The sequence below is a fragment of the Anomaloglossus baeobatrachus genome, chromosome 8 (assembly GCF_048569485.1).
Source record: "Anomaloglossus baeobatrachus isolate aAnoBae1 chromosome 8, aAnoBae1.hap1, whole genome shotgun sequence".
NCBI classification, from domain to species: Eukaryota; Metazoa; Chordata; class Amphibia; order Anura; family Aromobatidae; genus Anomaloglossus; species Anomaloglossus baeobatrachus.
This window is the reverse complement of record NC_134360.1, coordinates 14620248-14648076: the sequence shown is the minus strand read 5'-3', so window position 1 is coordinate 14648076 and position 27829 is coordinate 14620248. Positions and strand designations below refer to the sequence as shown.

General features: G+C 51.3%; 1 protein-coding gene across 1 annotated transcript in view; it reads right to left on the bottom strand.

Annotated features, from left to right (window-relative positions):
* CCDC66 (coiled-coil domain containing 66) overlaps positions 1–27829 on the bottom strand; it is a 168238-nt gene that overhangs the window by 113612 nt on the left and 26797 nt on the right. The window contains exons 5-7 of the mRNA XM_075321316.1: positions 25856–25970; positions 8949–9040; positions 1055–1182 (exon numbers count right to left, since the gene is read on the bottom strand). Coding sequence (XP_075177431.1) covers positions 1055–1182; positions 8949–9040; positions 25856–25970 — 335 coding nt within the window. The remainder of the gene's footprint in view (positions 1–1054; positions 1183–8948; positions 9041–25855; positions 25971–27829) is intronic.

Here is a 27829-nt window from a genome sequence, read left to right as displayed (position 1 = left end):
AAGTACAGGGACCCCGAAATATAAACGTCTCAGGTACTTAGCTTCTGAGACGGAGGGCCAGGTCCCTGGGGATGAGTGCTCCTGTCCAGCAGGGTCCTGAAGGGCTGCGGATGGAGACCGGTCTCCTGCCAAGCATGGAGACCGTGCTGGCTCCCACTTCAAGCCAGAGCCCAGGAGGGATGGTGAAGGAGTACGGCATGTAAGGCTCCAGCCTAGGAATCAACCTTAACAACACCGCCGACACAGTGGGGTGGGAAGGGACATGCCGGGGGTCCAGACGTGGACCCGAACTCTTCATCTCGTTCCAAAAGGAAAAAAATCATATGAGAATGCATGTGTGGATGTATGCCTCCTGAACACAAAGCAATAAACTGGCTGGGTCTGCTCACCAGGGGGTGTATAGGCTCAGGGGGAGGAGCTACACTTTTAAATGTAGTACTTTGTGTGTCCTCCAGAGGTAGAAGCTAAACACCCATGGTTTGGGTCTCCCATAGGAACGATGAAGAAAAAGGAGTAGTCGATGAATAAATTTATTCATTTTTACTATGGGCCGAAGGCAGGCAGTTGCTAACTACCTTCCTGTTCTGCGCAGCGTTGATCTGTGTTGGAACAAAGCAGTCATAGACCGCTACTGTGCTACTACTGGTGAATCCGCGTCTTCCACTAACGATATGTCGACAGAGCAGCAGTTTCTCTCCTGCTTTCTGTTGACAGCGATGTTCGTGCCAATGTCATGTTGATTCACAGCCGGCACCCCATCACCTAACTGCGGTCAATCAGCATGATGTCCAAAGTGACACCCTATTGACAGCAGCCAGAAGAGGAACAGCTATTTGTTACCGTGAAGCAACAGAATTGCCGGAAGGAGCACTCCATGACCGCTCTGAGCCGGGCAGAACAGGTAGGTAGTTAGCAACCATCTGCCCATTTGTTTTTAAACCCATAGTAACAAACAATAAAATAAACATACAAAAAAAAAAAAACAAAAAAAAAAAGTTCCACCTTACAGCCTGTATAAGAAAAGAAAAAAAAAAAAAAAAGTTACATTTTTTACCTTTAACAGATCAGAAGAGACGGTCCTCTCGGAAACAGAAGATTCTCTGCCATAAGCTTCCCGATGCCGGAGATTAATTCCATCCTTTTCAGCCTCCTTCAACTTCTTCTTTAAAGCCACTTGTTCATCTAGATTATATACGTACAATGAATATTGTGAACAAAAATTGAAAAGATAACCAAATTAAAAAGACAATTCTCATGATCTTTGGCAGTAGAGCGCCGCTCCCGAGCCTCACGTCTTCCTGCTTGCTGGGGATCGGTGCGGTTCTCCTCGATTGTCAGATTAGACCAGTGACATCGGTGTGTTGATAGACCGAAACGTGCGCTCTCCAATGCTGCTGTGTCAATGGCACTGAAGCTGATCAGGAGCTAAGCATGCGCTCCGGCGATCCCGGCCAGCTTCAGGCAACGCTCACTAGCTCTACTGGAAAGATTGTAAGCACTGTGCATGGAGGACAGCGGGCGGTAACTGCTAATTTAGGCAAAAAGCGCTAACCATAAAATTAGCAAGACAAAACAAATCACTGATCTCGGGGAGACCAGCCAGAGAAAACACTACTGGCAGCCAGCAAAGGCGCTTAACACAGTGAAATCCTAGGTGCATTGCCCCCTGGGAAGTATGCAAATTAAAAAAGGTCCGTGGAGCCTCTGTTAGGAGTCTCGACACAGAAAAAAGCCAGATATCCCTCTGGGAAGGACCTAGCCAAGGAGTGGCTCTTTTTAAGGAGACCACCATAACCACCATATTAAGTGGCCCTTTTAGTCAATATCCAACTCTTTGGGGGTAATGCACCTAGGATTTCACTGTGTTGAGTGCCCTCGTTGGCTGCCGGCAGTGTTTTCTCTGGCTGGTCTCCCCGAGATCAGTGATTGTTTTGTCTTGCTGGTCTACAAGGCATTGCTCCCACCTGGCCAGAATCCTACTCCACAGTGATGAGGGGCAATACCCCGAAACAGCTGTCTGTGGATGGATACCTGCCCTTGGTGTTTCCCTTGTCATATCTTTAAACTCATCAAAGAGTTGGATATTGACTAAAAGGGCCACTTAATATGGTGGTTATGGTGGTCTCCTAAAAAGAGCCACTCCTTGGCTGGGCCCTTCCCGGCGGAATATCTGGATATTTTCTGTGTCGAGACTCCTAACAGAGGCTCCACGGACCTTTTTTGCTATCTATAAAATTAAAAATCCCTTTGTTCTTGAGAACACACTGGATAAATTTTTCCAAGCATTTTGTAATAACGAATCCTTTATGTTCTGAAGAACAAGCACTTTGTAATGTTACCTGTAAAAGAACACAGGAATGAAGGGAATTTTGTTTACTTACCGTAAATTCCTTTTCTTCTAGCTCCTATTGGGAGACCCAGACAATTGGGTGTATAGCTTCTGCCTCCGGAGGCCACACAAAGTATTACACTTTAAAAAGTGTAACCCCTCCCCTCTGCCTATACACCCTCCCGTGCATCACGGGCTCCTCAGTTTTGGTGCAAAAGCAGGAAGGAGGAAACTTATAAATTGGTCTAGGGTAAATTCAATCCGAAGGATGTTCGGAGAACTGAAAACCATGAACCAAAAGAACCATTCAACATGAACAACATGTGTACACAAAAGAACAAACAGCCCGAAGGGAACAGGGGCGGGTGCTGGGTCTCCCAATAGGAGCTAGAAGAAAAGGAATTTACGGTAAGTAAACAAAATTCCCTTCTTCTTTGTCGCTCCATTGGGAGACCCAGACAATTGGGACGTCCAAAAGCAGTCCCTGGGTGGGTAAAAGAATACCTCGATAAAAAGAGCCGAAAACGACCCCCTCTTACAGGTGGGCAACCGCCGCCTGAAGGACTCGCCTACCTAGACTGGCGTCTGCCGAAGCATAGGTATGCACCTGATAGTGTTTCGTGAAAGTGTGCAGACTAGACCAGGTAGCTGCCTGACACACCTGCTGAGCCGTAGCCCGGTGCCGCAATGCCCAGGACGCACCCACGGCTCTGGTAGAATGGGCTTTCTGCCCCGAAGGAAGAGGAAGCCCAGAAGAACGGTAGGCTTCAAGAATCGGTTCCTTGATCCACCGAGCCAAGGTTGACTTGGAAGCCTGCGAACCCTTACGCTGGCCAGCGACAAGGACAAAGAGCGCATCAGAACGGCGCAGGGGCGCCGTGCGAGACACGTAGAGCCGGAGTGCTCTCACCAGATCTAATGAGTGCAAATCCTTTTCACATTGGTGAATTGGATTAGGGCAAAATGAAGGTAAGGAGATATCCTGATTGAGATGAAAAGGAGATACCACCTTAGGGAGAAAGTCCGGGACCGGACGCAGAACCACCTTATCCTGGTGAAAAACCAGGAAGGGGGCTTTGCATGACAGCGCTGCCAGCTCTGACACTCTACGGAGCGATGTAACTGCCACTAGAAATGCCACCTTCTGTGAAAGACGTGATAAAGAGACATTACGCAGCGGCTCGAAAGGTGGTTTCTGAAGAGCCGTTAGCACCCTGTTAAGGTCCCAGGGTTCCAGCGGACGCTTGTAAGGTGGGACTATGTGGCAAACTCCCTGCAGGAACGTGCGAACCTGCGGAAGCCTGGCTAGACGCTTTTGAAAAAATACGGATAGCGCCGATACTTGTCCCTTGAGAGAGCCGAGGGACAAACCCTTGTCCATTCCGGATTGAAGGAATGAAAGAAAAGTGGGTAAGGCAAAAGGCCAGGGAGTAAAACCCTTATCAGAGCACCAGGATAAGAAGATCCTCCAAGACCTGTGATAGATCTTGGCGGACGTTGATTTCCTGGCCTGTCTCATGGTGGCAATGACATCTTGAGATAACCCTGAAGACGCTAGGAGCCAGGACTCAATGGCCACACAGTCAGGTTGAGGGCCACAGAATTCAGGTGGAAAAACGGCCCTTGTGACAGCAAGTCTGGGCGGTCTGGGAGCGCCCACGGTTGACCCACCGTGAGATGCCACAGATCCGGGTACCACGACCGCCTCGGCCAATCTGGAGCGACGAGAATGGCGCGACGACAGTCTGACCTGATTTTGCGCAGCACTCTGGGCAGCATCGCCAGAGGAGGAAATACATAAGGCAGTCGAAACTGCGACCAGTCCTGAACTAATGCGTCCGCCGCCAGAGCTCTGTGATCTTGAGACCGGGCCATGAATGCCGGGACTTTGTTGTTGTACCGTGACGCCATGAGATCGACGTCCGGCGTTCCCCAGCGGCGACAGATCTCTCGAAACACGTCTGGGTGAAGAGACCATTCCCCCGCGTCCATGCCCTGACGACTGAGAAAATCTGCTTCCCAGTTTTCTACGCCCGGGATGTGAACTGCGGAGATGGTGGAAGCTGTGGCTTCCACCCACTGCAGAATCCGTCGGACTTCCTGGAAGGCTTGACGACTGCGAGTGCCGCCTTGGTGGTTGATGTATGCGACGGCAGTGGCGTTGTCCGACTGGATCCGGATCTGCCTGCCCTCCAGCCACCGATGAAAGGCCAATAGGGCTAGATACACTGCCCTTATCTCCAGAATATTTATCTGAAGGGAAGACTCTATCAGAGTCCAGGTTCCCTGAGCCCTGTGGTGGAGAAAAACCGCCCCCCACCCTGACAGGCTCGCGTCCGTGGTGACCACAGCCCAGGTTGGGGGTAGGAAGGATTTTCCCTGCGACAGAGAGTTGGGAAGGAGCCACCACTGAAGTGACGTCTTGGTTGCAAGGGAAAGAGAGACGCTCCTGTCGAGGGAAGTCGACCTCCTGTCCCATTTGCGGAGAATGTCCCACTGGAGTGGCCGCAGATGGAATTGCGCGAAGGGCACTGCCTCCATCGCTGCCACCATCTTCCCCAGGAAGTGCATGAGGCGCCTCAAGGGGTGTGACTGACCCCGAAGAAGAGATTGCACCCCTGCCTGCAGCGAAAGCTGTTTGTCCAGCGGTAGCATGACTACCGCTGACTGAGTATGAAACTCCATCCCAAGGTACGTCAGTGATTGGGTCGGTGTCAACTTGGATTTTGGGAAGTTGATGATCCACCCGAACTGCTGGAGAGTCGCCAGAGCGACGGAAAGGCTGTTTTGACACGCCATCTGAGAGGGTGCCCTGACCAGAAGATCATCTAAGTAGGGAATCACCGAGTGGCCCTGAGAGTGTAGGACCGCCACAACAGATGCCATGACCTTGGTGAACACCCGTGGGGCTGTCGCCAGACCGAAAGGCAATGCCACGAACTGAAGGTGTTCGTCCCCGATGGCGAAACGCAAAAAGCGTTGATGTTCGGATGCGATCGGCACATGGAGATAAGCATCCTTGATGTCGATCGATGCTAGGAAGTCTCCTTGTGACATCGAAGCGATGACCGAGCGGAGAGATTCCATCCGAAACCGTCTGGTGCTCACATGTCTGTTGAGCAGTTTGAGGTCCAGAACGGGACGGAACGAGCCGTCCTTCTTTGGCACCACAAACAAGTTGGAGTAAAAGCCGCGACCATGTTCCTGGGGGGGAACAGGGATCACAACTCCTTCTGTCTTCAGAGCGTTCACCGCCTGAAAAAGTGCATTGGCTCGCTCGGGGGGCGGAGAGGTTCTGAAGAAACGAGTCGGGGGACGAGAGCTGAACTCTATCCTGTAACCGTGAGACAGAATGTCTCTCACCCATCAGTCTTGAACATGTGGCCACCAGGCGTCGCAAAAGCGGGAGAGCCTGCCTCCGACCGAGGATGCGGTTCGGGGATGCCGAGAGTCATGAAGAGGCCGCCTTGGAGGCATTGCCTCCGGCGGGCTTTTGGGGGCGTGGCTTAGCCCGCCACGCATAGGAGTTCCTCTGGCCTTTCTCCGGCCTGCTGGATGAAGAGGATTGAGGCTTGGTGGAGGGACGAAAGGACCGAAACCTCGATTGTATTTTCCGTTGCTGAGGTCTCTTCGGTTTGGACTGGGGTAAGGAGGAGTCCTTTCCCTTGGATTCCTTAATAATCTCATCCAATCGTTCGCCAAACAAGCGGCCGCCAGAAAACGGCAAACCGGTTAAGAACCTCTTGGAAGCCGAGTCTGCCTTCCATTCGCACAGCCACATGGCCCTGCGGACTGCCACAGAGTTAGCGGATGCCACCGCTGTACGGCTAGCAGAGTCTAGAACTGCGTTCATGGCGTATGAAGAAAAAGCTGACGCCTGAGAAGTCAAAGACGCAACCTGCGGAGCAGAATTACGTGTGACCGCATTAATCTCAGCCAGACAAGCTGAGATAGCTTGGAGTGCCCACACGGCTGCAAAGGCCGGGGCAAAAGACGCGCCCGTGGCTTCATAGATGGATTTCACCAGGAGCTCTATCTGCCTGTCAGTGGCATCCTTTAGCGATGAGCCATCTGCAACCGATACCACAGATCTAGCCGCCAATCTAGAGACTGGGGGATCCACCTTGGGACATTGAGCCCAACCCTTAACTATGTCAGAGGGGAAGGGGTAACGTGTGTCAGTAAGGCGCTTAGTAAAGCGCTTGTCCGGAACCGCTCTGGGCTTCTGGACAGCATCCCTGAAGTTAGAGTGATCGAAAAACGCACTCCGTGTACGTTTAGGGAACCGAAACTGGTGTTTCTCCTGCTGAGAAGTCGACTCCTCTACAGGTGGCGGCGGGGGAGATATATCTAACACCTGGTTGATGGACGAGATAAGGTCATTTACTATGGCGTCCCCTTCAGGTGTATCAAGATTGAGAGCAACGTCAGGGTCAGAGCCCTGAGCTGCGACCTCCGCCTCGTCCTCCAGAGAGTCCTCAAGCTGGGAACCCGAGCAGCGTGAAGAAGTCGGGGAAGATTCCCAGCGGGCTCGCTTAGCCGGTCTGAGACTGTGGTCCGGGCAGGAGTCCTCCACATGAGACCTAGGGCCCCCCTGGGAACGCGCTGCGGCGCGGACAGAGAGGGGCCTGTAGGCGACGATCCAACAGGGCCCGAGGCCTGTGTAAGGACCGGTCTGGACTGCAAAGCTTCAAGCAGCGTGGCAGACCATTTGTCCATAGACTGAGCCATGGATTGTGAGAGTGACTCAGAGAGTTTTTCAGCAAAAACGGCAAACTCTGTCCCTGCCGCCTGGACAGGGGGAGCAGGGGGGGTCTACCTGAGCCGAGGGGCCCACTAGTGACTGAGGCTCCGGCTGAGCAAGCAAAACAGGGGTTGAGCATTGCTCACAGTGAGGGTAGGTGGAACCCGCAGGTAACATAGCCGCACAAGAGGTACAGGTCGCAAAATAACCCTGTGCCTTGGCACCCTTGCTCCTTGTGGACGACATGCTGTTGTCTCCTAGGAGAGTGATCACTGAGGGTATATGGGAAAGGGTATACAGCCCGACCGAACAGAAATATATAAATATATAGTATCTATTCCGGCACCCTAAGGGGACCAGCACCGGGTGACCGGTGTGGCTTACCGACCACTAAAAAGCGGAGCGTGTGTCCTCCAGATTCCCTGCCTTAGGTCTCCCAGCGTTGCAGAGCTCTTTCCTGGAAATCCTCCACCGGCACAATGCCAAAAAAATGGCTGCCGGAGCTCTCTGGGGAGGAGTGGGGCCGTGGGCGGCGCTAGAAAAGTGCGGGAATCTGGAGTCCCCACAGTGATCAGTGAGGGGAGAGGAAACATCCAGGATGCTCCGGCCCTCACATCCGACGTCAGGTCGGCAGTCCCGCCCTTACCCCTGATAGACAGGCCCGGGGGCGGGAGTTTTGCTACTAGGCCGCAATTGAAGCCGGGGACTAAATTTAAGACCGCGGCCGACAAGCAGGCGCGGTCGGCGCGGAAGTCCGCCGGCCGTCACAAATAAGCAGCTGCTGCAGCGTCCGGGATGAAGGCGCTCCATGCACATCCCCCATGGGGACACGGAGTACCTTAGTGATGCAGGGCCTGGTCCCTGAGGATAAATAGACTCCTGTCCGACAGATTCCCACAGGGGCTGCGGAGGGAGCACGGTCCCAGTGAATGGATGACCGCTCAGGATCCCACTTCTCCCAGAGCCGCTAAGGGATGGTGAAGGAGACGGCATGAGGCTCCGGCCTTTGTACCCGCAATGGGTACCTCAACCTTAACAGCACCGCCGACGTAGTGGGGTGAGAAGGGAACATGCCGGGGGCCCACTTTTCTTCCAACCGATATAACTAAAATGAGAATGCATGAGTGGATGTGTGCCTCCTTCCACACAAAGCATAAAACTGAGGAGCCCGTGATGCACGGGAGGGTGTATAGGCAGAGGGGAGGGGTTACACTTTTTTAAGTGTAATACTTTGTGTGGCCTCCGGAGGCAGAAGCTATACACCCAATTGTCTGGGTCTCCCAATGGAGCGACAAAGAAAACTTGTTTTAGAACAGCATTGTATATACCTCTACGCAGTGGAAAGCTTTCATATCATAGCAATATTTAATATCCAGGCAGGCTGTAAATTATAAAATCATTTGCCTGAATTGAGCCAATGGACTACAAAGTGAATGTGATCGCAGATGGGCTCGCCCGACCACAGAACCCCTGCAGGAATGTGGTTATGTAATTGATATCTTAGGATGTGTAGATTTAATAAGAGCCTCAGGCGACGTCAGCAGAGGGTTAAGAGATCCCAAGGCCTCACAGGTAATTACAGAATCCAAAATTCCCAGCAGAAAGGTACAAAGCTCCCTCCATGAATGATCTATGGGGATAGGAAGCGAGACTTCTTTATGTCAACAGCTGGAAGTGAAATGTATTCAGCATCAGAGAAGATTTACATAAAGCTAAATTATTCCTCCGTGGAGGGGGCACAGGGGATAATGTGCATCGCCGGGCTGTAGAGGAAGACAGTCGGCGGATAATAATTCATGCCAGCAGCGAGTGGTGCCGTTTCCACAGCTCGGCGCGGTCGGTGCGGCTATCAGCGGCGCTGGATGGGACACGTACCCAGCTCTCTCCTCCACTGCGCTTTCCTGGCGTCCTGCACGCTCCGGTCTCTGTCCCGTTCTCCCAGGGCGCTGAACAAGCTGACCGCCCGCCTAATGTGATGAAAAGATTATGTTACAACCAATGTAAAAAGTTATCATATATTATAAAAATCAATCTTTCACGTATAAAACCTGGAACAAAATGTATCCGTTCACTAACGAGGTAGTGACACATTGTGTAGTATCTAGGGATGATCGAATACCTCAAATATTCAGCTTTGCGAATATTTGCCGAATAGATCGCCTCTATTCGACTATTCGCGAATAATCGATGCACAATGTAAGGGGTACTTTACACGCTGCAACATCGCTAGCAATGTTGTGAGCGATAGCACCCGCCCCCATCGTATGTGCGATATTGTGTGATCGCTGCCATAGTGAACATTATCGCTACGGCAGCGCCACACGCACATACCTTGACAGGGACGTCGCTGTGACCGGCGAACAATCCCTCCTTCAAGGGGGAGGGGCGTTCGGTGTCATAGCGACGTCACTGCCGCGTCACTAAGCGGCCGGCCAATAGAAGCGGAGGGGCGGAGATGAGCGGGACTTAACATCCCGCCCACCTCCTTCCTTCCGCATTGCCAGTGGACGCAGGTAAGGAGATGTTCGTTGCTCCCGCGGTGTCACACATAGCGATGTGTGCTGCCGCAGGAACGACGAACAACATAGTATCTGTGGCAGCAGCGATATTATGGAAATGAACGACGTGTCAACGATTACCATTTTGGAACGATTTTGCAATCGTTGATCATCGCTCATTAGTGTTACATGCTGCAATGTCGCTACCGGCGCCGGATGTGCGTCACTAACGACGTGACCCCGACGATATATTGGTAGCGATGTCGCAGCGTGTAAAGTACCCCTAAGTCTATGGGAAACCCGAATAACAACTATTCAGAACTATTCGGGCTTCCCATAGACTTACATTGCGCATTAAATATTCGCATAGCGGCGACCTATTCGTCGGATATTCGCGAAGTTGAATATTTGGAAGTAGTCGATCATCCCTAATAGTATCGCTACAAAAAGTACTGAAGGGGAATTCTGATTTATTGTTTAATAAAAAAAAAAAAAAAAAAAAAAAAATGCACAACTACTTTCTTATATATTTTCTGCATCAGACTCTCACTGGCTACAATATCTGTGCATCGGTGTTCTGATGGGGCAAGAGGAGAGCTCAGCAATAGGATTCGCACTGCTCTGGTCCAGTGTCCAGTTTGGTCCTCCATGGCAGGCTTCACTTCCGCAGTTGGGACCCTCGGAGCCTTTGGCAATTTATTAGGCCCCATCATGATGATCTTGCAGGGTCTAGCAAAGACCAGAGGCGCCCAAGATGCAGACGTGAAAAAGGTTTAAACATTTTGTAGTCCCATCATGTAAACGGCTTGCTTAATTGGGGCTGGAGTACCCTTTAAAGATGGCCGTAGATGTAAAGATTCCTTCCAGAAAGTTTCGACTACAAGACGTATGAATTGTTATTTTTATTTTTTATTAATGGAAAGCTGCAGATAGCCACACAGTCTTCTGCTCCATTGAAGAGGTAAGCTATACCCGGGCCTAGTCCCAGAGGAGGAGCCCCAGCCAAAGATTACTATCCCGGCCATATTGTAGGTTTATTATCATGAAGGGTTATTCTGCAGTCTCAAAATTCCACATTGGGATGTAAACTGCGCTGGTGAAATCCCCTCTACAGATACCAGCCGGAGAGCATGCACGATCTGCAATGTACTAAAGGGTCTGAGGCTGCATTAGAAGACATCACTATTAGGGATGATCAAATATCACAAATATTCGGCTTCGCGAATATCCGACGAACAGGTCGCCACTATGCGAATATTCGATGCGCAATGCAAGTCTATGGGAAGCCCGAATAGTTGTTATTCAGGTTTCCCATAGACTTACATTGCGCATAGAATATTCGCAAATAGTTAAATAGCGGCGACCTATTCGGGGAATGTAGGCGATGCCGAATATTTGCGGTATTCGATCATCCCTAAATCACTATTAAACATAACACGAGTGCTGCGTGAGAGTCCAAGAGAATTCTTTCAAAGTGGTTGCGAGATGGTACATTGTCCCCACCTCATCTAGTACTTTGAGTTCCTCCTCCTCAGATCAGTGCTGGAGATGCGAGAGGGACAAAGGAACATATCTTCATGTGTGATGGACATGCCCGATCATCCAGACCTTCTGGAAGACAGCATCACAGCTAATATTTGACCTCACAGGCAAAATGGTGATCCTGGACCCTAGGCAATTGCTCCTGAACTTCCCAATGTGGACTAAAGATAAAGCTACCTCGAAATTAGTGTCATTTGTGGGTTCAGCCTGTAAACTTCTTATTGCTCAATTGTGGCGCACAACGAAAATTCCCACCCTCTCGCAGCTGTTGCTGACAATTGATCAACTATATCATGTTGAAGAACTCTCAGCCCTTTCACGTCAGAATAAGCTCGCTTTCCTCCAGGTTTGGAATGCATGGCAGGCCTATAAGTCTAAACCCCAATTTCTAGCAGCTACTTCGTAGAAGGTAACAGAGGACTGCAAGTCACCTTATCCCCCACCAAGAGGATGAACGACAGATCGCTGATCATCCTTGTCACGGGATGAATGGACTCTAGACCAAAGTCTTCTCCTTTCTCGTTTCTCTTCTACCCTTTCCCCTTCGTCTCTTGAACCCGCTAACTCTACTCCCAAAACTGAATTTCATGTGATATAACCTTGCTCTCTTGAATTTCAGTTCCCTCCCCTATTCACAGTTCCTATTGTACTTACTGTAAAGAAGGGAATTTTGTTTACTTACCGTAAATTCCTTTTCTTCTAGCTCCAATTGGGAGACCCAGACAATTGGGGTGTATAGCTATGCCTCCGGAGGCCACACAAAGTATTACACTAAAAGTGTAAAGCCCCTCCCCTTCTGGCTATACACCCCCAGTGGGATCACTGGCTCACCAGTTTTAGTGCAAAAGCAAGAAGGAGGAAAGCCAATAACTGGTTTAAACAAATTCACTCCGAGTAACATCGGAGAACTGAAAACCGTTCAACATGAACAACATGTGTACCCGCAAACAAACCAAAAATCCCGAAGGACAACAGGGCGGGTGCTGGGTCTCCCAATAGGAGCTAGAAGAAAAGGAATTTACGGTAAGTAACAAAATTCCCTTCTTCTTCGGCGCTCCATTGGGAGACCCAGACGGTTGGGACGTCCAAAAGCTGTCCCTGGGTGGGTAAAGAATACCTCATGTTAGAGCTGCGAAGACAGCCCTCCCCTACGGGGAGGCAACTGCCGCCTGCAGGACTCTTCTACCTAGGCTGGCGTCCGCCGAAGCATAGGTATGCACCTGATAATGTTTGGTGAAAGTGTGCAGACTCGACCAGGTAGCTGCCTGGCACACCTGTTGAGCCGTAGCCTGGTGTCGCAATGCCCAGGACGCACCCACGGCTCTGGTAGAATGGGCCTTCAGCCCTGATGGAACCGGAAGCCCAGCAGAACGGTAGGCTTCAAGAATTGGTTCTCTGATCCATAGAGCCAGGGTGGCTTTGGAAGCCTGCGACCCTTTGCGCTTACCAGCGACAAGGACAAAGAGTGCATCCGAGCGGCGCAGGGGCGCCGTGCGGGATATGTAGATTCTGAGTGCTCTCACCAGATCTAACAAATGCAAATCCTTTTCATACCGATGAACTGGGTACGTATAAAAGGAAGGTAAGGAGATATCCTGATTAAGATGAAAAGAGGATACTACCTTAGGGAGAAACTCCTGAATGGGGCGCAGCACTACCTTGTCCTGGTGGAACACCAGGAAGGGAGCTTTGGATGACAGCGCTGCTAGCTCAGACACTCTCCGAAGAGACGTGATCGCTACCAGAAAGGCCACTTTCTGTGATAGTCGTGAAAGGGAAACCTCCTTCAGAGGTTCGAAGGGCGGCTTCTGGAGAGCAACTAGTACTCTGTTTAGATCCCATGGATCTAATGGCCGCCTGTACGGAGGGACGATATGACAAACGCCCTGCAGGAACGTACGCACTTTAGACAATCGTGCAAGACGCTTCTGAACAAACACGGATAGTGCTGAGACTTGTCCCTTAAGGGAGCCGAGCGACAACCCCTTTTCCAACCCGGCTTGCAGGAAGGAAAGAAGATTAGGTAACTGGAATGGCCAGGGGGATACTCCTTGTGCAGAGCACCAGGATAAGAAAATCTTCCACGTTCTCTGGTAGATCTTAGCAGACGTGGACTTCCTAGCCTGTCTCATGGTGGCCACAACCCCTTGGGATAATCCGGAAGACGCTAGGATCCAGGATTCAATGGCCACACAGTCAGGTTCAGGGCCGCAGAATTCCGATGGAAAAAACGGCCCTTGGGACAGTAAGTCTGGTCGGTCTGGTAGTGCCCACGGTTTGCCGACCGTGAGATACCACAGATCCGGATACCACGCCCTCCTCGGCCAGTCTGGGGCGACGAGTATGACGCGGCTGCAATCGGACCTGATCTTGCGTAGCACTCTGGGTAGGAGTACCAGAGGTGGAAACACATAAGGGAGCCGGAACTGCGACCAATCTTGTACTAGGGCGTCTGCCGCTAGAGCTCTTTGATCGCGAGACCGCGCCATGAAGGCCGGAACTTTGTTGTTGTGCCGAGACGCCATTAGATCGACGTCCGGCACCCCCCAGCGGCGACAGATTTCCTGAAACACGTCCGGGTGAAGGGACCATTCCCCTGCGTCCATGCCCTGGCGACTGAGGAAGTCTGCTTCCCAGTTTTCTACGCCCGGGATGTGAACTGCGGATATGGCGGATGCTCTGTCCTCCACCCACATCAGAATCCGCCGGACTTCCTGGAAGGCTTGCCGACTGCGTGTCCCTCCTTGGTGGTTGATGTATGCCACCGCTGTGGAGTTGTTCGACTGGACTCGGATCTGCCTTTCTTCCAGCCACTGCTGAAAGGCTAGGAGGGCAAGATATACTGCCCTAATTTCCAGAACATTGAGCTGAAGGGTGGACTCCTGCTGAGTCCACGTCCCCTGAGCCCTGTGGTGGAGAAAAAACTGCTCCCCACCGTGACAGACTCGCATCTGTCGTGACCACTGCCCAGGATGGGGGTAGGAAGGATCTTCCCTGAGACAAAGAGGTGGGAAGAAGCCACCATTGCAGAGAGTCCTTGGCCGTCTGGAAAAAAGGAGACTTTCCTGTCTAGGGACGTTGACTTCCCGTCCCATTGGCGGAGAATGTCCCATTGAAGTGGGCGCAGATGAAACTGCGCAAAGGGACCTGCCTCCATGGCTGCCACCATCTTCCCTAGGAAGTGCATGAGGCGCCTTAAGGGGTGCGACTGGCCTTGAAGGAGAGACTGCACCCCTGTCTGTAGTGAACGCTGCTTGTTCAGCGGAAGCTTCACTATCGCTGATAGAGTATGAAACTCCATGCCAAGATACGTTAGTGATTGCGTCGGGGACAGATTTGACTTTTGCAAAATTGATGATCTACCCGAAAGTCTGGAGAGTCTCCAGCGTAACATTCAGGCTGAGTTGTCATGCCTCGAGAGAGGGTGCCTTGACAAGTAGATCCTCCAAGTAAGGGATCACCGAGTGTCCCTGAGAGTGCAAGACTGCTACCACTGCCGCCATGACCTTGGTGAAAACCCGTGGGGCTGTCGCCAGACCGAAGGGCAGGGCTACGAACTGAAGATGCTCGTCTTCAATAACGAAACGCAGCAAACGCTGGTGCTCTGGAGCAATCGGCACGTGGAGATACGCATTCTGATGTCTATTGATTCTAGGAAATTTCCTTGAGACATTGAGGCAATGACGGAGCGGAGGGTTTCATCCGGAACCGCCTGGCCTCCACGTGCTTGTTGAGCAGGTTTAGGTCCAGAACGGAAAGGAAAGAGCCATCCTTTTTTGGCACCACAACTAGATTGGAGTAAAACCGTGTCTTGTTCCTGAAGAGGAACAGGGATTACCCTCCTCCTGCCTGCAGAAGAGCATCGGCTCGGTGGGGAGGTGGGGACGTTCTGAAGAATCGAGTCGGAGGACGAGAACAGAACTCTGTCCTGTGCACGTGAGCACAATGTCCCTCACCCACCGGTCTGTGACCTGTGGCAGCTAAATGTCGCCAAAGGCGGGAGAGTCTGCCATCAACCGCGGATGCGGAGAGAGAGAGAGCTGAGAATCATGAGGAGACCGCCTTGGTAGCGGTTCCTCCAGCTGCCTTCCTTGGGCGTGATTAAGCCCGGCCGGAATCTGAGCCCCTCTGAGGCTTTTTTGCCCCTTTTGGTCGAGGACAATTGGGACCTGCCCGAGCTTGGGAAGGACCGAACCTCGACTATCCTTCCAGGACAGCATTAATAGGGTAAGTCGCAATGCAGACATTGCGAGGTTACGGACGCCCCTGCGACACAGATGTACATGTGCTCAAGACCAGCTGCGCAAGAACAGCTGAAAAGCTTAGGGTGCCCATACGGCTGTGAATGCCGGAGCAACCGACACGCCGATAGCCTCATAGACAGAATTCAACCAGAGTCCATCTGTCTGTCAATGGCATCTTTAAGTGAAGTCCCATCTCCACTGCAACTATGGCTCTAGCCGGAAGCCTTGAGATTGGAGAATCCACCTTTGGACCCTGGGTCCAGCGCTTGACCACGTCAGGGGGAAAAAGATAACGTGTATCCTTAATACGTTTGGAGAAAACGCTTATCTGGTAAGCGTGGTGTTCCTGGACTGCTTCTCTGAAGTCAGCGTGGCCAGAACAATACTCAATATACGTTTGAGCTACTGAAATGGGACTTCTCCTGCTGTGAGGCTGACTCCTCGCTGGGGGAGCTGAGGGAGAAAAATCCAACATTCCATTGATGGACGCTATAGGATCATTCCCTATGGCGTCACCATCCGGTGTATCCGGATTGAGAGCGGTGTCAGGATCAAAGTCCTGATGAGCTACGTCTGCCTCATCATACAGAGAGTCCTCCTGGGACCCCCCCGGAGCACCGAATTTATTCCAAATGAGGGAGGCCAGGGAGCAATGAACCAGATTGCACATGGCCTGTCTGGACTGCAAGTCTCTATCCCAAGACAATATATCAGCCGAAACTGCAACTCCGTCCCTGTCCTTGGACAGGGTTGACAGGTGGTTCCTTTGGCCACGTCTAGTAGAGACCCCGGCTGACCAAGTGCTACAGGGGAGCATTGCACACAATGGGGGTCAGTGCCGTGGAACAGTATCACATGCAGTAAAAACAGCATCGAAAGCCTGTGTTGCTTATATGCTGCTGCCGACTAGCCATCTAGGAGTATAGAGCCAAGAATGGCGACCGTACAGTGCAATGTATAACATACAAGCATAAAGTACAAATGAACACTGCCGCACATGCAATACAAGCAGCATAGAAAGCCTGTGCCATGGCACCTCTGCTTTTCTGCTGCTGTAGATTAGCCATCTAGAGGAATATAGCCCAGAATAGCGACCATACAGTGCAATGTATAGCATACAAGCATAAGTACAATTAACACTGCAGCACCTGCAATACAAGCAGCATTTGCTCTGAGGCTTTTTTGTGCCTCAGATACAAGCAGCATAGAAAGCCTGTGCCTTAGCACCCCTGCTTTCCTGCTGCTGATGTGTCGCCATCTAAGAGGGCATATAGCCAAAAATAGCGACCTATGCAGTGTAAGCATAAAAACAAATGGACAACTGCGGTATTTAGTGGGGTCAGCACTTTAGGTGCCGCTTACCGCCCGCCTATAAGCGGGTGTGTGGTCGCCCTAGTCCTGTGCCTGGTTGCCCAGAGTCCGTTCTCTCAGCTCGGCCTGCAGGAATGGCTGCCGGCGTCCTTCTCCAGCTCGTGTGAGTAGGGGCGGGCCGTGGGCGTGCCCCAAGTCAGAGCGGGAAACCGGCGTCCCACAGTGTCCAGTGAGAGGGCTGGAGCATGTAAATAAGGCTCCAGCCCTCGGCGCTGCCGATTGTACAGCGTCTCTCCCCTACCCTGATTGACAGGGTGGGGGCGGGAACGAAGCGTAGCTAGGCCGCAAAAGCCGGGGACTGGATTTATAAGCGCCGCCGCCGTAAAAGCGCGGTCGGCGCTGAGTCCCCGGCGCACTACAAGTCCCAGCCGCGCCGCCGCTCCCGGAGCGTCCGGCGCGGTAGTTCCCAATACATAAAGTCACTCAGCTAGGCTGCAGTGACTGTAACCCTTTACTGTCCCCGGCGCACTAGCACACCCAGCAAGTCTGGAGTGTGCTGTGCCTGTGTGTACGGGGACACAGAGTACCTGAATGGTGCAGGGCCATGTCCCTGAACGGTACCCAGCTCCGTATCCAGCAGGTTCAATGGGTCTGTGGATGGAGCCCGGCCTCAGGGCTTTGGGGCCGGCAAGATCCCACTTCCACAGAGCCCTCCAGGGGATGTGGAAGGAAAACAGCATGTGGGCTCCAGCCTCTGTACCAGCAATAGGTACCTCAACCTTACAAGCACCACCGCGGGTGAGAAGGGAGCATGCTGGGGGCCCTATATGGGCCCTCTTTTCTTCCATCCGATATAGTCAGCAGCTACTGCTGACTAAACAGTGGAGCTATTGCATGGATGTGTGCCTCCTTCGCACAAAGCTTGAAAACTGGTGAGCCAGTGATCCCACTGGGGGTGTATAGCCAGAAGGGGAGGGGCCTTACACTTTTTAGTGTAATGCTTTGTGTGGCCTCCGGAGGCAGTAGCTATACACCCAATCGTCTGGGTCTCCCAATGGAGCGCCGAAGAAAGTTAAATAGCGGCGACCTATTCGGGGAATGTAGGCGATGCCGAATATTTGCGGTATTCGATCATCCCTAAATCACTATTAAACATAACACGAGTGCTGCGTGAGAGTCCAAGAGAATTCTTTCAAAGTGGTTGCGAGATGGTACATTGTCCCCACCTCATCTAGTACTTTGAGTTCCTCCTCCTCAGATCAGTGCTGGAGATGCGAGAGGGACAAAGGAACATATCTTCATGTGTGATGGACATGCCCGATCATCCAGACCTTCTGGAAGACAGCATCACAGCTAATATTTGACCTCACAGGCAAAATGGTGATCCTGGACCCTAGGCAATTGCTCCTGAACTTCCCAATGTGGACTAAAGATAAAGCTACCTCGAAATTAGTGTCATTTGTGGGTTCAGCCTGTAAACTTCTTATTGCTCAATTGTGGCGCACAACGAAAATTCCCACCCTCTCGCAGCTGTTGCTGACAATTGATCAACTATATCATGTTGAAGAACTCTCAGCCCTTTCACGTCAGAATAAGCTCGCTTTCCTCCAGGTTTGGAATGCATGGCAGGCCTATAAGTCTAAACCCCAATTTCTAGCAGCTACTTCGTAGAAGGTAACAGAGGACTGCAAGTCACCTTATCCCACACCAAGAGGATGAACGACAGATCGCTGATCATCCTTGTCACGGGATGAATGGACTCTAGACCAAAGTCTTCTCCTTTCTCGTTTCTCTTCTACCCTTTCCCCTTCGTCTCTTGAACCCGCTAACTCTACTCCCAAAACTGAATTTCATGTGATATAACCTTGCTCTCTTGAATTTCAGTTCCCTCCCCTATTCACAGTTCCTATTGTACTTACTGTAAAGAAGGGAATTTTGTTTACTTACCGTAAATTCCTTTTCTTCTAGCTCCAATTGGGAGACCCAGACAATTGGGGTGTATAGCTATGCCTCCGGAGGCCACACAAAGTATTACACTAAAAGTGTAAAGCCCCTCCCCTTCTGCCTATACACCCCCCGTGCTCCCACGGGCTCCTCAGTTTTGGTGCAAAAGCAAGAAGGAGGAAAAAATTATAAACTGGTTTAAAGTAAATTCAATCCGAAGGAATATCGGAGAACTGAAACCATTCAACATGAACAACATGTGTACACAAAAAAACAGGGGCGGGTGCTGGGTCTCCCAATTGGAGCTAGAAGAAAAGGAATTTACGGTAAGTAAACAAAATTCCCTTCTTCTTTGTCGCTCCATTGGGAGACCCAGACAATTGGGACGTCCAAAAGCAGTCCCTGGGTGGGTAAATAATACCTCATAATAGAGCCGTAACGGCTCCGTCCTACAGGTGGGCAACCACCGCCTGAAGGACTCGCCTACCTAGGCTGGCATCTGCCGAAGCATAGGTATGCACCTGACAGTGTTTCGTGAAAGTGTGCAGGCTCGACCAGGTAGCTGCCTGACACACCTGCTGAGCCGTAGCCTGGTGCCGCAAGGCCCAGGACGCTCCCACGGCCCTGGTAGAATGGGCCTTCAGCCCTGAGGGAACCGGAAGCCCCGAGGAACGATAAGCTTCGAGAATTGGTTCCTTGATCCACCGAGCCAGGGTTGATATGGAAGCTTGTGTCCCTTTACGCTGGCCAGCGACAAGGACAAAGAGTGCATCCGAGCGGCACAGGGGCGCCGTACGAGAAATGTAGAGTCTGAGTGCTCTCACCAGATCTAACAAGTGCAAATCCTTTTCACATTGGTGAACTGGATGAGGACAAAAAGAGGGTAAGGAGATATCCTGATTGAGATGAAAGGGGGATACCACCTTGGGGAGAAATTCCGGAACCGGACGCAGAACCACCTTGTCCTGGTGAAACACCAGGAAAGGGGCTTTGCATGACAACGCTGCTAGCTCAGACACTCTCCGAAGTGAAGTGACTGCTACTAGGAAAACCACTTTCTGCGAAAGGCGTGAGAGGGAAATATCTCTCATTGGCTCGAAAGGTGGTTTCTGAAGAGCCATCAGCACCCTGTTCAGATCCCAGGGTTCTAACGGACGCTTGTAAGGAGGGACGATGTGACAAACCCCCTGCAGGAACGTGCGTACCTGTGGAAGTCTGGCCAGGCGCTTCTGAAAAAACACAGAGAGCGCAGAGACTTGTCCCTTAAGGGAGCCGAGCGACAAACCCTTTTGCAATCCGGATTGAAGAAAGGACAGAAAAGTGGGCAAGGCAAATGGCCAGGGAGAAAAACCCTGAGCAGAGCACCACGACAGGAATATTTTCCACGTCCTGTGGTAGATCTTGGCGGACGTTGGATTCCTAGCCTGTCTCATAGTGGCAATGACCTCTTGAGATAATCCTGAAGACGCTAAGATCCAGGACTCAATGGCCACACAGTCAGGTTGAGGGCCGCAGAATTCAGATGGAAAAACGGCCCTTGAGACAGCAAGTCTGGTCGGTCTGGTAGTGCCCACGGTTGGCCGACCGTGAGATGCCACAGATCCGGGTACCACGACCTCCTCGGCCAGTCTGGAGCGACGAGGATGGCGCGGCGGCAGTCGGCCCTGATCTTGCGTAACACTCTTGTCAACAGTGCCAGAGGAGGAAACACATAAGGGAGTTGAAACTGCGACCAATCCTGAACTAAGGCGTCTGCCGCCAGAGCTCTGTGATCGTGAGATCGTGCCATGAATGCCGTGACCTTGTTGTTGTGCCGGGACGCCATTAGGTCGACGTCCGGCATCCCCCAGCGGCAACAGATCTCCTGAAACACGTCCGGGTGAAGGGACCATTCCCCTGCGTCCATGCCCTGGCGACTGAGAAAGTCTGCTTCCCAGTTTTCTACGCCCGGGATGTGAACTGCGGAGATGGTGGAGGCCGTGGCTTCCACCCACATCAAAATCCGCCGGACTTCCTGGAAGGCTTGCCGACTGCGTGTTCCGCCTTGGTGGTTGATGTAAGCCACCGCTGTGGAGTTGTCCGACTGAATTCGGATCTGCTTGCCTTCCAGCCACTGCTGGAACGCTTTTAGGGCAAGATACACTGCCCTGATCTCCAGAACATTGATCTGAAGTGAGGACTCTTGCTGAGTCCACGTACCCTGAGCCCTGTGGTGGAGAAAGACTGCTCCCCACCCTGACAGACTCGCGTCCGTCGTGACCACCGCCCAGGATGGGGGTAGGAAGGATTTCCCCTTCGATAATGAAGTGGGAAGAAGCCACCACCGAAGGGAAGCTCTGGTTGCCTGAGAGAGGGAGACGTTCCTGTCGAGGGACGTCGGCTTCCTGTCCCATTGAAGAGGACGCAGGTGAAACTGCGCGAAAGGGACTGCCTCCATTGCTGCCACCATCTTCCCCAGGAAGTGCATGAGGCGCCTCAAGGGGTGTGACTGACCTTGAAGGAGAGATTGCAACCCTGTCTGCAGTGACCGCTGTTTGTTCAGCGGAAGCTTCACTATCGCTGAGAGAGTATGAAACTCCATGCCAAGATATGTCAGCGATTGGACCGGTGTCAGATTTGACTTTGGAAAATTGATGATCCACCCGAAACTCTGGAGAGTCTCCAGAGTAACGTTGAGGCTGTGTTGGCATGCCTCTTGAGAGGGTGCCTTGACCAGCAGATCGTCTAAGTAAGGTATCACCGAGTGACCCTGAGAGTGGAGGACCGCAACTACTGTAGCCATGACCTTGGTGAAAACCCGTGGGGCTGTCGCCAGGCCGAACGGCAGTGCCGCGAACTGAAGGTGTTCGTCTCCTATGGCGAAGCGCAGGAAGCGCTGATGCTCTGGAGCAATCGGTACGTGGAGATAAGCATCTTTGATATCGATCGATGCAAGGAAATCTCCTTGGGACATTGAGGCGATGACGGAGCGGAGGGATTCCATCCGGAACCGCCTGGTCTTTACGTGTTTGTTGAGCAGTTTTAGGTCCAGGACAGGACGGAAAGACCCGTCCTTCTTTGGAACCACAAACAGGTTGGAGTAAAAACCGTGACCCTGTTGCTGAAGAGGAACCGGGACCACCACTCCTTCTGCCTTCAGAGTGCCCACCGCCTGCAGAAGAGCATCGGCTCGCTCGGGAGGCGGAGATGTTCTGAAGAATCGAGTTGGAGGACGAGAGCTGAACTCTATCCTGTAACCGTGAGACAAAATGTCTCTCACCCAACGGTCTTTTACCTGTGGCAGCCAGGTGTCGCAAAAGCGGGAGAGCCTGCCACCGACCGAGGATGCGGTGTGAGGAGGCCGTAAGTCATGAGGAAGCCGCCTTGGTAGCGGCACCTCCGGCGGTCTTTTTAGGGCGTGACTTAGACCGCCATGAATCGGAGTTCCTCTGATCCTTCTGAGGCCTTTTGGACGAGGAGAATTGGGACCTGCCCGCACCCCGAAAGGACCGAAACCTCGACTGTCCCCTCCTCTGTTGGGGTGTGTTTGGTTTGGCCTGGGGTAAGGATGTTTCCTTTCCCTTGGATTGTTTGATGATTTCATCCAATCTCTCACCAAACAAACGGTCGCCAGAAAATGGCAAACTGGTTAAGCACTTTTTGGAAGCCGAATCTGCCTTCCATTCCCGTAGCCACAAGGCCCTGCGTATTGCCACCGAATTGTCGGCTGCAACCGCCGTACGGCTCGCAGAGTCCAGGACAGCATTAATAGCGTAGGACGCAAATGCCGACGTTTGAGAGGTTATGGACGCCACTTGCGGCGCAGACGTACGTGTGAGTGCGTCAATTTGCGCTTGACCCGCTGAGATAGCTTGGAGTGCCCATACGGCTGCGAATGCTGGAGCAAAAGACGCGCCGATAGCTTCATAGATGGATTTCAACCAGAGCTCCATCTGTCTGTCAGTGGCATCCTTGAGTGAAGCCCCATCTTCAACTGCAACTATGGATCTAGCCGCCAGTCTGGAGATTGGAGGATCCACCTTGGGACACTGAGTCCAGCCCTTGACCACGTCAGGTGGGAAGGGATAACGTGTATCCTTAAGGCGCTTGGAAAAACGCTTATCTGGACAAGCTCGGTGTTTCTGGACTGCCTCTCTGAAGTCAGAGTGGTCCAGAAACATACTCGTTTTGCGCTTGGGAAACCTGAAACGGAATTTCTCCTGCTGAGAAGCTGACTCCTCTACTGGAGGAGATGAGGGAGAAATATCCAACATTTGATTGATGGACGCGATAAGATCATTCACTATGGCGTCCCCATCCGGAGTATCAAGATTGAGAGCGGCCTCAGGATCAGAATCCTGATCAGCTACCTCCGCTTCATCATACAGAGAGTCCTCCCGCTGAGACCCTGAACAATGTGATGATGTCGAGGGAATTTCCCAGCGAGCTCGCTTAGGCGGTCTGGGGCTGCGGTCCGTGTCAGAGACCTCACCCTGGGATCTATGAGACACCCCGGGAGGACATTGTTGTTCCAACTGAGGGGAACCAGGGAGCAATGATTCCACAGTGCCCATGGTCTGAGATACCGGTCTGGACTGCAAGGCTTCTAGTATCTTAGCCATAGTCTCAGAAAGTCTTTCAGTAAAAACTGCAAACTCCGTCCCTGTCACCTGGACAGTGTTAGCAGGTGGTTCCTCCTGGGCCACCCTTAGCAGAGGCTCCGGCTGAGTAAGTGCTACAGGAGCCGAGCATTGCACACAATGAGGGTCAGTGGAACCTGCCGGTAGTATAGCCGTACATGCGGCGCAGGCAGCATAGTAAGCCTGTGCTTTGGCACCCTTGCTTCTTGTGGACGCAATGCTGTTGTCTCCCCTGAGCAATCCAGGAGGGTATATAGCCAAAAATCAACCGTGCACCATACAGTGTAAAGTATAGCCTATAATCATATAATCTATAAGTACACTTCTGCACAAGTGGGGCCAGCACCTCAGGTGCTGCTTACCGGCCGCTCAAAGCGGTTGTGTGGCCACCAGAATCCCTGCCTGGGTCTCCCCGAGCTTGTCTCCCCTCTCCAGCGTCAGAAGAGCTGACAGGAATGGCTGCAGGCGTCCTGAGGAGAGGAGGGGGCCGTGGGCGTGCCCTAGAAAGTGCGGGAATCTGGTGCCCCACTGTGCACAGTGAGGGGGGTGGAGTATGCAAAGCATGTTCCAGCCCTCAGTGCTGACTTCTCGTACAGCGTCCCGCCCTTCCCCTGACTGGCAGGCTTGGGGGCGGGAAAAAAGCGAGACTAGGCCGCAAAAGCCGGGGACTAAAGTTATAAGCGCGGCCGGCGTATAAGCCCGGTCGGCGCGGTAGTCCCCGGCGCAGTAACAGTCCCAGCCGCGCCGCAGTGTAAAAATGGCAGCGGCGGTCAGCGCGGTAGTCCCCATAAACTAACACACCCAGCACGCTGCAGTGTGTGATGGCACAAGCGCGGTCAGCGCTGCGGTCCCCGGCGCACTAACACACCCAGCAATGCTGGAGTGTTTCTGTGCGCGGTCCCCACGGGAACACAGAGTACCTTAAAGTAGCAGGGCCTTGTCCCTGACGATACTCGGCTCCTTATCCAGCAGAGTCCCCAGGAGCTGTGGATGGAGCACGGTCTCAGTGCCTGGAGACCGATTAGGATCCCACTTCACCCAGAGCCCTAAAGGGAATGGGGAAGGAAAACAGCATGTGGGCTCCAGCCTCCGTACCCGCAATGGATACCTCAACCTTAACAACACCGCCGACAAGAGTGGGGTGAGAAGGGAGCATGCTGGGGGCCCTGTTATGGGCCCTCTTTTCTTCCATCCGACATAGTCAGCAGCTGCTGCTGACTAAGCTGTGGAGCTATGCGTGCATGTCTGCCTCCTTCGCACAAAGCATGAAAACTGAGGAGCCCGTGGGAGCACGGGGGTGTATAGGCAGAAGGGGAGGGGCTTTACACTTTTAGTGTAATACTTTGTGTGGCCTCCGGAGGCATAGCTATACACCCCAATTGTCTGGGTCTCCCAATGGAGCGACAAAGAAAAATTGTTTCATATTAATCCGGAAAGCAGGTTAAAGGGAACCTGTCATCAGAAATTTAGCTTGAAACCTAAAAGTTTCCCCCTCTGCAGCTCGTGGGCTGCATTCTAGCAGGTTCCTGTACTTTTTGTGGCCCCTTTTAAACCAAATTAAATACTTTATAAACTTGTACCTTTTGCTATGTAAATTTTGTAAATCGTCCATGGGGCGGGCTCTCTGGTGACCGTTGCTGTTCCTCCAGCAGATTGACGCCGTCGCCCCACGCTCCATTTCATCCACCAGGACGCCGCCCACTGCGCCTGAGGTGCCGCCCACGCCAGGATCGCTGGTGACGTGTGTCACAAGCATGAGATTATGGGCGGCGCTGTGATTGCATCGCAAGTGCCCGCCCATAATCTCGTGGACGCGCTTTCCCCCACTGCCTCCAGCGTTCTGTGCAAGCGCTCGCCGGCCAAATGACCCGACGTCACCTCCTTCCCATCTTACCCTGCAGCAGGGCAAGATGGGAAAGAGGTGACGTCGGGTCATCTGGCCAGCAAGCGCTTGTGCAGAACGCTGGAGGAAGAGGGGAAAGTGCGGTCATGAAGTTATGGGCGGCACTTGCTGATGACATTTACAGCGCCGCCCATAACCTCGTGCCTGCGCAAAACGTCACCAGCGGTCACACGTGCACAGACCCGCTACAGTCGCACAGCGCATGCGCGGGACCACGGGCGGCGTCCTGAGATATGAAATTCATGCAGAGGGGGAAACTTTTAGGTTTAAAGCAAAATGTCTGATGACAGGTTCCCTTTAATAATCTAGATCGGACTTCCCCACTGCCTGATGGATAGTTTATTACTTGGATAAAACCAGTTATTTCATAGATAGTCTTGAGTCATAAGGATGAATGGGAAACATCCGATTCAATCGCAATAATACTAGTTATGATTGTGTTTTCCGTTGACTTTGTATTCTTATTATTGCTTCAATAAACAAAACATTAAAACAAACAAACAAACATGACACGAGTGTTAATCTTTTGCCTTTCGGACCAGGATCGTCTGTCCTCATTCCTTTTCCTGGGATGATACTAAACTCTGTAATTTTATATTTAAACATAATTTTTCAGCCTCGGTGTCACGAGATCAGTTCAGAACAGAGAAGCGCATTTATAGAGGCTTTTACCATTAGCAATCATCTGAACGTGCAAAATGAGTGTAACTGTAAAACCTACGGGTCACTGGTCTGGTCGGTGCTGGGAAGATCAGTGTTTTCTGCCGGTCCGCTGCTGCCCTCCTCCTCTGCGGGGTTATCTGTCAGGTCTTCGCTCTTTTCCACTTTCTCCTCATCTGAAATAAAAATCATATTTACATTCAGATAGTTAAGGGGGTTGTAGAAAGGTAAACTAATATTTTACTGTCGGACAAACTCTTTAACCCCTTAAGGACGAAGCCAGTTTTGTCCTTAATGCCCAGGCCATTTTTTGCAATTCTGACCAGTGTCACTTTATGAGGTTATAACTCTGGAACACTTCAACAGATCCCAATGATTTTGACATTGTTTTTTCGTGACATATTGTACTTCATGATAGTAATAAATTTAGAACGATATTTCTTGCTTTTATTTGTGAAAAAAAATCGGAAATTTGATGAAAATTTTGAAAATTTTGCTATTTTCAAACTTTTAATTTTTATGCCCTTAACCCAGAGAGTTATGTCACACAAAACAGTTAATAAATAACATTTCCCACATGTCTACTTTACATTAGCGCAATTTCTGAAACAAAATGTTTTGGGGTTAGGAAGTTAGAAGGGGTTAAAGTTCATCTGCAATTTCCCATTTTTACAACAAAATTCACAAAACCATTTTTTTAGGGACCACATCCCATTTGAAGTGACTTTGAGAGGCCTGGGTGACAGAAAATACCTAAAAGTGACACCATTCTCAAAACAGCACCCCTCAAAGTACTCAAAACCACATCCAAGAAGTTTATTAACCCTTCAGGTGCTTCACAGGAACTAAAGCAAAGTGGAATGAAAAGAAGCAAAAAATAAAATTTTACCTAAAATGTTGCTCTACCCCAAATTTATTCACTTTTAGAAGAAATAACACAACAAAATGAAGCAAAAGATGAGGATGTCCAGCTCTTCAGGCAAAAAATGTTTTGCCTGAAGAGCTGGACATCCTCATCTTTTGCATTATTTTGGGCTGTGGCAGTGCCTGTCCATGCTCCAGGACGAAATCAAGACTGAGCTTTTTCCACGGTGAGCTGATTCATACTATTGAACAACAAAATGAACCCCAAAACTTGTTACCCACTTTCTTATGAACGCGCCAATACCCCACATGTGGTCAGAAACCTTTGTTTGGACAAATGGGAGGGCTCGGAACAGAAGGAGCAATATTTGAATTTTGGAAAGCAAATTTGGCTGAAAATAGATTGCGGGCACCATGTTGCATTAACAGGTCCACTAAGGTACCTAAACAGCAGAAACCCCTCACAAGTGACACCATTTTGGAAACTAGACCCCTTAAGGCTTCTATCTAGGGGTATAGTGAGCATTTTGGACCCACAGGTACTTCACAGATTTTGATAACGTTACGTTGTCACATTGAAAGAAGGGAATTTTGTTACTTACCGTAAATTCCTTTTCTTCTAGCTCTTATTGGGAGACCCAGACGATTGGGGTATAGCTACTGCCCTCCGGAGGCCACACAAAGCACTACACTAAAAAGTGCAAGGCCCCTCCCCTTCTGGCTATACCCCCCCGTGGTATCACGGGTTCTCCAGTTTTAGTGCCAAAGCAAGAAGGAGGAAGCCAATAACTGGTTTAAACAAATTAACTCCGAATAACGTCGGAGAACTGAAAAACCGTTCAACATGAACAACATGTGTACCCGCAAACAAAAAAATCCCGAAGGACAACAGGGCGGGTGCTGGGTCTCCCAATAAGAGCTAGAAAAAAAGGAATTTACGGTAAGTAACAAAATTCCCTTCTTCTTCAGCGCTCTATTGGGAGACCCAGACGATTGGGACGTCCAAAAGCTGTCCCTGGGTGGGTAAAGAGATACCTCATGTTAGAGCTGCAAAACAGCCCTCCCCTACGGGGATGTCACTGCCGCCTGCAGGACTCTTCTACCTAAGCTGGCATCCGCCGAAGCATAGGTATGCACCTGATAATGTTTGGTGAAAGTGTGCAGACTCGAC